This window comes from Anabrus simplex, chromosome 1 (genome assembly GCF_040414725.1).
Source record: "Anabrus simplex isolate iqAnaSimp1 chromosome 1, ASM4041472v1, whole genome shotgun sequence".
NCBI classification, from domain to species: Eukaryota; Metazoa; Arthropoda; class Insecta; order Orthoptera; family Tettigoniidae; genus Anabrus; species Anabrus simplex.
Window position 1 is genome coordinate 404189037 of NC_090265.1, and position 12399 is coordinate 404201435.

The window sequence follows — 12399 nt, forward strand, 5'->3', positions numbered from 1 at the left end:
CAAATCGAAAGACCTGCATCTGGCGAGCTGAACTTGTCCTCAGACACTCCTGCCACTAAAAGTATACGCCATTTCATTTCATTTTCCATCCCACTACTGGAACCTGGATAATTCTTACTGCAACCAGTTTTGTGTGTTTCTTGTCATTCATTCTCTCTTACAATATCAGTATCTTTTTTATGCAAGGCACATACTGAAGAATGCTTTGACACTATCTGCAAATCCAGGAGCTTTCCTGTGTCAACACTGATAATGGTTGCCGCTCCATGCAATGAGGTATGCCCCCTCTTCATCCAAGAACTGTCACATGAGACAGGTAAGTCGTTCGGCTCAGCATCATCAAAATGATCATGAATAGCTTCCTGAACAGCCACTCCCATACTTTCTGCACTAACCTCTTCAATTACTTTCAAGAGAGATATGTTCATTGAACTGAACCTTTCAGGTGGAGAAGGCATGTTCATAACTCCATATAACAAATTACCTCCTTCTCTACCAAGGCCAACACGCCTCAAACCATAAGCAAACCTATTGTTGGCTTCATATAAGCGGTTAATAGCCTTTGACGTTTTAAATTGTGTGTTGGTGTTGCAGTTTACACAGAAGATATGTAACGTACTAACTAAGCCTTCTCTGTTCTCATCCTCAAACAAAGACCTCAAGAACCTCATGAAAAACACACACAAGCTGAATTTATCACTTCTGCAAAGACCTGTTGTTTTTCCACTAAGCTTTTCTCTTTCTAACATGCCTGGTCCAAGTTTGAGTTTCGAAGAACTTGCAGATAAAATTAGCTTGACCCTACCAGGACTATTCCTGACCTCATCATGTTGTTCTCTATTTATGTTTCACTTTTTTTAAATATTCTCCCTACTCACGGAATGGCAAAAAAAAACTGAACTAATTGCCACAGTCTCACACAAAAGCATTATAGATTGAACTGCAATATAAACTCTCTTCAGAACAGAACAATATACCGTGTGCTGTTGGCAATCTTCACAACCAAAACAATGTACCTCATGCTGTTGGCAATCCACAGCCTTCTACACTTGCTACCAGACTTGCCTGCCCACTAACGAGATATAACCTGGCTGCCTATAAGTTGCTTTCCAAAGTCAGACTGACAAAAGAGGACAAAAATACTTTTGCTTGCTTGTCCAAGTGTAAGAGGAGGAGGCATGGCATATTGCAGCACAGCAGTTTATAATTTTTAAATGACATTTGTAGATCAAATTTTGAAACAAAATTTTGGGATTATGTTCTCCAGTATATGTACTTTCAAATCAAGCAATAAAATGTTTGGGAAAATTTTTTATGTTTTGTGCCTACAGTACATCTTGCCTGGTGTGAAAATTTGAAATGATGGAAAGCCATATTCAGGGCTGCCGACAGTGAGGTTCGAACCCACTATCTCCCGAATGCATGCTCAGCAGCGCACCCCTAACCACACGCCCAAATCGCTCGGTAAGGGCATAATCAAAATACTTCAGATATATATATACGAAAATATGTTATGCACTGTAAATCATTGAGTGTATGTCCAACTGTGCCCCATTTCTTCGTGGAGTCAGGTATGAGGCGAGATTAATCTTCATAGCAAGATTTTACGACTGGATGCTCTTCCCGACATTATCCTTATCAGAGGAGTTAATGAGATGAGATGAATGGCATGGTATATGATAGTAGAAAGGAATGGGGTGAAACCTGGTGGTGGCACATAGCCTACTCCTGTCGAATAGCACCAAAGGGTCTGTTCAAGGCTTAATGTCTCCATCCGACAGATGAATCTCCATGAACAGTGTTATATGCCCTCATTCCACATGAATACTGCAGAGTGGCTTGGAATACAATTCAGACTTTTGGCTGGCAATCAAATGATTAGAAATTGTATACCACCACCTCTCCTGCTACCCAACATTCTGATGGCGAAACATTTTTCGACCAACGGGACTCCAGTCAGGCAATATAGACTTGACATCTTAATGATCATGGCCACCAGGCCAGCTGCACTGTACAGTAAATAAACATTCTTTGCATAATATGTAAGTATGTAATATTACTAATAATATGTACAAATATATAAAATGAAACCAAAGTATTACAATATCCAAACCACAGTTCATCGACATTTTTCATTTTCCGTTGTCTACAAGTAAAGGAATGGAATATGTACTTACTAAACATCGGATTAAATGCTGTATAAATCACCCATTTAAGTATGCTCTTATTTTCATGCTATTTAACCCGCAAGTGGTCGCTAGCCGAATTGTAACACGAGTGGTCGCACGTGAGACTCTCACATTAAACTTAATTTAAAATAAATATATCTTCCACAATTTTGCGGGGTGTAAAAGTGAAATGAATTACTGAAATGAGGTGCACACTCTGCATTACACATTTTAGATACCATAAAAGAATGAAATGATTAGCTGTATATTACAGAAACAAATTACTACACAGTGGAAATTTATCATTAGTTCAGACACATGTCAGTACGTAATATTCACAAGAGTGTCGGGCTGAATAGCTCTGACGGTTAGGACGCTGGTTCTCTGAGTCCAAGTTGGCAGGTTCAATCCTGGCTCAGTCCGGTGGTATTTGAAGGTGGTCAGGTACGTCAGCCTTAGATTTACTGACATGTAAAAGAACTCCTGTGGGACAAAATTCCAGCACCTCGGCATCTGTGAAAACCGTAAAAAGTAGTTTTTGGATGTAAAACCAATAACATTGTTATTAATATAGTACTTTCTAATATTCACAATACGAATGGAAGAATAAAGTACAGTAGGTCTTCTATCTAACATTTGAGTTAGCTGGAGTTTGTAACAGCGCTTATTAGCCAACATTCTTCCTCGGCTCATAATTTTTGAAGACTCATTTATCACTAACTGCATGTGGAGAACATTTTTCATGCAACTTAAGTCAAATACTAACGCCTACAACAGGAAAAGTTTCCTTCTCGACTTCAACATAACACGAACACCACTGGTCGCGGGATGAGAGAACTTCTCACACAGGGCGCAGAACTCATACGAATCTTTGTTCCGAGTAGGGGAGGGGATGCTTACCCTTCAAATGTGGATCGCCTTACTCAAGACAGTTGTCAGTTCAGCCAGAAGAGGGAACAGTCACCTCCCTTGCATCACTGAGGAGTAAATACACAATACAAAATTATGTGAGGTGTGCTATTTACCAACTGGTGAGCCCAACTTAGCACACTGGGGTAAAACGCTGGCAATCATGAATGAGTTAGCTGGTAAATTTATAGTGTCCAATAATGGACCAACTATATTGGTATTATAAATTTACTCATTCGGAACAAATATTTCAACATCTTTATCATCTGATGGCCAGGCAGGCATCAATTTTTGAAAATGAGACGAAGTCTCTTATAGTGCATTGGCACTGCCGGTGGCTCCAAGTAGCCTACGCAGTGGCCTCCACGGTATGCACTAGCCATGCGTCTTGGTGGGTGTGCTATTTACCAACTGATGAGTCCAACTTAGCACACTGGGGCAAAACGCTGGTAACCAGGAATGAGTTAGCTGGAAAATTTATAATGCCCAATAACGGACCAACTATACTGGCATTGAAAATCGCATATAGCGACCACTCGCGGGTTAAACATTTGTACAAAATACAAATGTAACATTCTTTTACTGAGCACACACTATTCACTCATACCAATGCATAAAATCATGATCATGAATAAACAACTGAATGAAAAAACAAAAAATCACACTACTTACAGCTGCAGTTGTTCCACTAGTATAAACAATCCATGCATCGTTTGTGAGACGTATCAGTCTATCATTGTCGACTGTTGAAACAATATGCACATGTCTTGTAGATAAGGCGCAGTGTGTTAATTAATACACGTGCTAAATCAATTAGTAAAGTTTTGAGAAAACAATGTTAAAAGAAAACGCAAATGTGAAGAAACACATTTAAATACACATTCCTCTTTCATTTTACCCTGCACACCCTACTCTTCATTTCAGTGATTTGCTTTGCAGTACACTACAACAGTCTTCTCCAAGTTTTCTTGTTTAAGTGTGTGGAATTTTTGTGTGTGTTAAAACTAGCTTCAGTGCGGAGAATAATCTCTCTCTACATCTACGCTACGGATGTGACAGAACAGAAGTTGAATTCAGGAGCGAGTGTAGGTGTTAAACATCCTGGTAGATCCACATTACCAGTACCAGCCAAACATTTGTTTATAGCTATCATGTTGTAGCCCAGATTTTGTTTAAGCACATTACAATATTTTACTTGCGACAGAGTCCAGGGTTTCCTGCGATACCTTCCAATTCACACTTTACATTCTTCTTAATGTCCAGTAAACCACCAAGTCGCAATTCACGTGTTTCTAGCTTCTTAATTGATCCTGGTATGATTTGGAAGTGTGTGTCAGATCCCTTTGAACTGTTTCATTGCCGAAAGAGTTCACAGTATTAATTACTTTATATTTTGTTGAAGACTACTTGTAAAACACGTTAAGATATGTATAATGAAAGCTGAAAACATCCACAATGAATCCAAAATTTGAAATGTATGCACAAATCTGAAATATATACTTGCATATAAATGCACTATTAAACTTAATAATTAATCAAATTTCACATGCACTTTTGGAGGTCTAAATATCAACAAATAAAATATGCATTTGCAGAACTGATGACTAGTAATTACATAAGAATCTGAGCCCTAACAATAACTGGGAGATGTACATAAACATACTGTACATGTTTTTCAAACCATGACCACACATGTGAAACTAACCATGAAACTATAGAGTTATCCACAAAATGCGAAGAATTTCACCTTCTTTTCTTGACGCGGCAAAAGCCCAAAAACTTATTATCATACCTATAATTATAGGCGGTGATAGCATCAGTCTAAATAACCATGAAACTGTTCACTCCCATATAACTGAATCATACAGGAACTTGTAGTTGAGGAACAGATCACTTATTACACACACACATATATATATGTTTATTTGCATGTACGGATAGTCAGGACCCCTAGTCTAAAGTAACTGGTACCCCCAACTGTCATAGTGACATATGGTACTGTTTCAGTTGTGTTATTATTGGTCACATGCATAGTAGTAACTGCTTATTTAAATGACCTAAAAGCAGCAGTTTTTGATGTAAGGAATTATGGTAGCTTTGCTATGGTTTATATTTAATTTAAAACATTTCCTTATGGAATACCAAGTATATGTTATAATATCTCAGCAATATGGAAGTAGAACATTTTTAAAGTATTATCTATATTTTGTTAAAAATTGCACAGAGCCCCTGTAGAATGTTAGGTCTTCAGTTGTAACAACAGAGATTTTATTACTAATAGAGTTTGATAAAATGAATATTTCTATAACTAGGAATATCGCTATAAAATATTAATCCAAGATTATTATTTCAGATCTCGGAATGTTTAAAAGAGTGTTTTTGGTCATGTATCATGATTTTCGTGCCAGTCCTTTGCATTGCCTTCGCCCAGCATATCCTAACAGAATGGTTCTTCTGATACTTGGTAAGTTATTTCCAATGGTTTTCCTCTTTTTCCTTTTGACTGAAAATGCATTTTAAGAATAATAACACTGTTTTATCTTTTAGGGAATGTCTGTAACTGGGCATTGGCAGTTGTTGGATTCCTTTATCATTTAAAAGACTTTGCAACGTATTTGCTGTCAATATTTATGGCTAATCTTCTGCTCTACTGCATGTTCTATATTGTTATGAAGGTAAGTTATAATAGATGTACTATTTTAAAGACCATTTAACAATGCATACCTGTGAGCTTTCCTGGGGATTTTTATTTAGGAGTTTATGTTGGTGTAAAGAAAATACATATTGACTGGTTTTGTGTATACTGATATTATAACGAGGTAAAGTTAGTTAGTGTGTTTGCAATTGTATGCTTATTTGTTTGTAGCCAATACGGAGGGTAATCTCGGGAACCACTCAATCGATTTCAGTCATTCTTTAACTGTTGGAAAGCTTAAGGTCGATTCACACATCTCCGGAATGTGACGGCGCCCTCTGTGTCCGTATCCGTCCTTTCCGACGTGAATATTTCATGTCTATTCTCACACTTCAGTTTCGTGCAGTTATAAGTCGGTAATCAAGTGTTCCATGATGAGTTTTTTTTTTAGTGATGATGAACTGTTAATGATAGCTATAATCTTGTATGAAGAGGAGAAAGAGAGGAAGAAACAGTGGGTTCATCCTATATGGAAACGCAGGGGTAAGGAAGGAGAGTTTTTTACTCTATATAAGTGCTTGAAGGACGATGAAGTAAAATTTCATGGATATAGTACATTTGCTTTTAATTACTTGAAAAATTAAATAATAATTACTTGAAAAATTAAATTAATGAAATTGTTGATTAATTTTTAATACCCCTGATTTTGTAGGTTGGGGGCAGAAAGTGCCTTGCCGTGCCAAAGTCGGTGCCTATGTACAGACAGACTGATTTCCTTAATCTTAAAAGCAAAAAATGTTAGTTATCCACCTTCAGCTTCCATTTTCTCACCAATTTCATCCCATACACGCTTCTTCAAACCACTGTCCATATATTTCTAATCAGCTAAATTATATAGAAAAGAGTGTGCCTTCACTAATTCAATCACCAGTTCGTCCTTCATTTTGGGAGGTAAAGAACAGTTCAACTGTACACAGATAACCTCAGTACTCGAGGAAAGCAGAGAAGCAGGAAGGCGGGAAGAGAGAATTCACGTTCGTGAAAACAAGAAAACATCGTTGGCGAGCGAATACGTATTGCCAGCACGGATCACGGAGAAGCACTGAAGGTCACGGCGAATAGTGTCAACGGAAGTGTTGGAACTTATCCCTTCATTTACATGGCGACGATATTTTATTTTCACGGAAGATGCCGTCACGTCACGGAAAGCGCCGCCACGTCCCGGACATGTGTGAATCGACCTTTATTTCTTCAAGATTTTTATAGGCTGTTTAAAATGCTAGATTAGGGGTCTTCAAATGGCAGTCTCTCGTCCAGATCTGAACCCCAGTGGCATTTTTCCTGGACCTACACAGTTCATACCATGTCAAGAGTAAGAAAGAGGAAAAAATTGCAATTAAAATAGTAAAAATATTTTAGAAAGTAATATATGACTTAAGTAGGCCTATATGTCTTCTGGCCTAGAACAATATTTGCTCCACAGATGGCAGTGGGTCTTTACTTGGTTTCCCTTCAGTCTGCAGCCTCTTCTGTGCCTCAGTTGGTAGTTTGCCGTTGCTTGCTCCATACATGAATTAAAAAATAACACTTGGTTTATACATCAGTGTAAGTTGTCAATTGCTGGCCCCGTGGTGTAGGGGTAGTGTGCCTGCCTCTTACCCGTAGGCCCCGGGTTCGATTCCAGGCCAGGTCAGGGATTTTTACCTGGATCTGAGGGCTGGTTCGAGGTTAACTCAGCCTACGTGATTAGAATTGAGGAGCTATCTGACGGTGAGATAGCAGCCCCGGTCTAGAAAGCCAAGAATAACGGCCGAGAGGATTCGTCGTGATGACCACATGACACCTCGTAATCTGCAGGCCTTCGGGCTGAGCAGCGGTCACTTGGTAGGTCAAGGCCCTTCAAGGGCTGTAGTGCCATGGGGTTTGGTTTGGTTTGGTTTGGTTTGGTTTGGTTTGGTTTGGTAAGTTGTCAATTATTTCAATGGAACTTTTTTGTCATGAGAAGTCAACAGTCAACAAGAGACATAAAGGGGATCTGAAAATGGTATCTTAAAACCTGTATGAGAACTGCAGATCATCTTAGTTTTGCATAAATGTACAGACACAAAACAGACATCTTCAATATGGAGTCGGACAGTTGCTTTGATTAAGAGTGGAAATTTAAAGCGGCCTTTTTATTTGCATGCCATTCAACACCAAGAACTATCACACCCAAGTTTCCATTATCTTATCTCTTTAAATAGCAGCCTCAGTGGATCAGTGGTAGAATGTCTGACTTATGATCTCAAGTACACAGGTTCAGTCCTGACTGGAGTAGGGGATTTTTGAAAGACAGCCAAAAATCTTGGCACTCCACATTGTTACTGGCATCTTAAAGATATCTGGTGGCAGGCTTAGTGTCATCCGACAAAATTAAATTAACTCAACCATAGCATCCATTCCAGTAGAATTCTACTTTTGTTGCTATATAGCAGCAGAATTGGAATGTCAAAATTGGAAAGCCGGTTGCCTACATAGCACCGCTTCAAAAAAGTCTGCATCACAGCAGTTGAGGCCACACGATTATTGTTGTTATTATTCTCACTTTAAATCACATATTCTGGTCGGTCGGTTGGTTGTGGGCTCATATCCCACCCCAGGTAAATGGCAGAGCTCTCTCTACTTTTTAAGGCCTTTGTTGGTGCTTTCCTAATCCTGGTAGTTTTCTTATCCCATGCACAGCTGAAAACCAATAGGTGTTATTGCATCATTAAACCCATAGCAATATATATATGTTTTTTTAAACATGCATTTTTATGATATTCCTTGCTGTTGCCTTTATGAACTAAATTGTGAAATATGATATTTCATTTTCCACTTAGCCTAATTCATTCTTTTCACAAAGTTTAGAGTTTATTCCAAAAATTTATCAAGAACACAGCTGCTAGATTTTTAATATTGACTTCAAATTTCCAATTTTCAATTTCCAATTTTAAATTTTTGGTAGGTGTGTGTTTTCTAAAGGAACAATATTTTATTTTGCAGTTATGCTATCGTGAGAGGATCTTACCCCAGCCTCTGATCTACATCATTTTGTCATTTGCTTCCTGGGCTGCTGCACTATATTTCTTCTTCAACAAATCTATATCATGGGCTGTAAGTACTTTTTGCATATTTATTTATAAAATTAATGTCCACTGAAATTCCTACACTATTGCAATTTTTCTTTTGCTGTTTTGGCTGCTCAAAATTACAAGGCTTGCATCAATTGTTACCACTTTTATAGTCATCCATCAATATTTTAACTTTAGCATCCATCTATAAACAAGCTGCTTCATACATCATAGCTTTTGTTCTGAAATGATCCCATAATTTGAGTCAATAATATCTGAAAGGAGAGATTATCTTTTCAAATAATTCTGCATTAGCGTCAGCGCTACCCATTCCCGGTCTGTACACTCCAAAGATACAAAGTTGCCTGTTATCTTTAGAGATAAGCCTTACACCTAGAATTTTATGTTTATCATCTTTAATATTTTCTTAGCTTACAAATTCTTCTTTCACTAGAATGAATACTCCCCGTCCCACCATTCCTATCCCATCTCTACGATATACACTCCAGTTCCGTGAGACTATTTCTGCATCCATTATATCATTTCTCAGCCATGATTCAACTCCTGTTACAATATCTGGTAAGTATATATCTATTAAATTACTTCATTCTATTCCTTTCTTTATAATACTTCTACAGTTGAGCACTAACATTTTTATGTCATCCCTATTTGACTTCCAGTTCCCTGTACCCTTATCACCGCTCCCTAGGCCACCCTGTTTCCCTGAATGTACCTCCCTATAACCCTTCTACACAAATTTCCTAAATTATATGTACCACTGCGGTTTAAGTGAAGGCCATCTGAGTGCAGATCCCTATCTCCTACCCACCCTTTGGGATCTAGAAATCTCACTCCTAGCTTCCCACATATGCACTCCATAGTTTCATTTAAATCCCCAATCACTTTCCAGTCAGTATCCCTCCTACACAGTATTCCACTGATAACAATCTCTGCTTCGTTAAACTTCACCCGTGCTGCATTTACCGGATCCCACCCATCCCCAACTATGTTGGTACTTATACCTGCTCGTCTTACGTTGTTAGTACCAACGAAACACTACCACCTTCTCCTTTCCCTCCTTATCTTCTACTTTCCTCAACATGTGCCTCAACCTAATTCTTTGATAACACTCTACCCTGGTTCCCTTTCCCCACATGTCTAACAATGGAATCCCCCATGACCAAAGCCTCAACCCTACCCACCTCATTTGATCCCCTCCCCTCCTGGTCAGCCCTACCTTTCCTGACAGCTCCAGAAGCTACTTCCTCCTCCCTTTTCTCCCTCCCATGACCCTGTTCCACCTGTCTTTTCCTATCCAATGCTCTATATTTACCTTTTCTACCTTTTGCCTTCGTCCTACTTCCACACTTCTCAGCAACAGGTCCCTGTTCCTCATCTTCCCTCAGTTGTTCTACCTGCAGTGACTTGTACCGATTTCTCACAGACACCTGTCCTGAATTCTGATCCTGATGGGAGCCCTTGGCCTGCAATCTCCTTTCCCTTAAAACATTAGACCACCTGTCTTCTACAATTTCCCCCTTTCCTTCCCATCCCTCTTTTATACCTACTGTATCCTGTACATTGTTTGAGGGAGGCCTACTTTCCTTCCTGTCCTCTGAGAGAATCCTAATTATCTCCCTCAAACTGTCCAACTCCTCCCTTATACTCCTTAATGCCTGGCCACACCCACAGTTCCTACACTTGGACTCTTTAACCATTCTTTATGGAATAATGAAAATATAAGGAAAATAAAAATGAAAGAAATATTGTCTAGGATAGTTCACAAAGATCACACGACAATAAGGTAATTAATATACCGGTAGGCTACTACTACACTACCATACAACACTACTTAGCTGAACGAATTTTTTTTCCTACAACACCCTAACAGGATGAAAATTGCTGTTAATTACTGAAAACAGAAAATAATATGTAAGAATTACACAATGCTAAACTGCATTTAAGTCTACCCTAATTACTACAACAGAATTCTAGTACCTATCAGAGTTACTACAGTAAGAACAATCAGAATTGAAAATTACAGTTAGAGTTTGAAATTAGCAAGACTACTCAAAATAATAGAATAAGCACTCTAATTTCTAATAAATTTTTACAATACACTACAATAATTTTTAAACTATGTTCAGACGTATCCTAATTACAATAGATTATTACTGAGCACAAATAGAAATGAAAATTGCAATTAGGCCTAAAGTTTGAAATTCGCAAGAACTAGTCAAGGATTATCAACTAAGTTAAACTCATAGACAGATTATTATTAGTACTACTTTATCGTACTGTGCTCTAATAGAAATGAAACATGCCGTTTGGTTAAATGCTAAAGTATCAAAAGGGTTACCGTACACAAAGATACACATGAATATGACAGGCAAGATACTTTCTAATATACTGTATCTACATTGCAATTTTCAAATGAAATGTGGTTATGTGATTATTACAGATAGTGGATTATTATTATTATTATTATTATTATTATTATTATTATTATTATTATTATTATTATTATTATTATTATTACTACTATTACTACTATTATTTTCCCTACTCCGCGGGACGGAGAATAAAAATGTCCTTAAATGCTGAAAAATATGAGGTTGTCTGCAGTAATTTTTCAAAAATACTTCTGTCAAAACTACGTCAGTGAATTGAATTGCAATTATTGCGATATAGGAACTTGATTATTATTATTAGCTAACCGGTCATAAATACTTGAAAGATCGAGGGTGCAAAATATAAATTACAGTTACTTTAACTACATACTCAGAACTACAAATGATCGGAATACAAGAATCAGCTGATTTTTATTTATATTTTCTTGACTACACTACACACTTTGTTCACGACTGTAACCAACAATGCACTATTTGAAGACGAAGAGCGACAATAATCAATAACAAAATAATGACTATTAACTATTTTTCCAATAAAATACTGTATATTCTGATGAAATCCTTTTTTTTTTTTTTTAAATTCACAACAGTATCACATTATTTAAAGAAGTTATTACCTTCGTGGTAGGTGAAACAGTTGAACTGCTATTTGAAATACCCTGTCAGTTGCCTGCATTAATATAACCGCTGCCGAAGTTATGACTCTTTTTAATATCCTGTCTTTGTAAGTATTTTATCAACAAACCTACTGATATTTTAATAAAAATATTTTTAAAAAGATATTTCTTTCTCGCAGTCCTAAATTACAGCTTGTAATCTAGCAAACGCCTACGGAACTATTCATTGTAAAAATTGTAAATAAATACCACTAATCTCATTTACTACAAACAAACACTAAACACCAATATTTGTGGAACTAAATGTATCACACACAGACAAAATTTGCTAAATTTCTACAACTATTAACTACTTTATCACTAAGATAATACAGAGCTCTTGGAAGAGCCAACCACTCGCTAGCGCATCCAACAATGCCAAGCCAACAGACAGATTTACCTACGGGAGCACCGTCCTCGTGTATTTTGCCGAACATGTATATGGACCTACACTGCCAACACCATTAAACAAAATTCAATACATCCTGAAGCTCACAAAAAAAGCTGCCTACAATAGCATGTTATAGC

General features: G+C 37.5%; 1 protein-coding gene across 1 annotated transcript in view; it reads left to right on the plus strand.

Moving 5' to 3' along the window:
- Positions 1-12399, plus strand: part of LOC136856856 (SID1 transmembrane family member 1) — a 162472-nt gene that overhangs the window by 127667 nt on the left and 22406 nt on the right. Inside the window, exons 12-14 of the mRNA XM_067135054.2 lie at positions 5431-5541; positions 5625-5752; positions 8737-8847. Coding sequence (XP_066991155.2) covers positions 5431-5541; positions 5625-5752; positions 8737-8847 — 350 coding nt within the window. The remainder of the gene's footprint in view (positions 1-5430; positions 5542-5624; positions 5753-8736; positions 8848-12399) is intronic.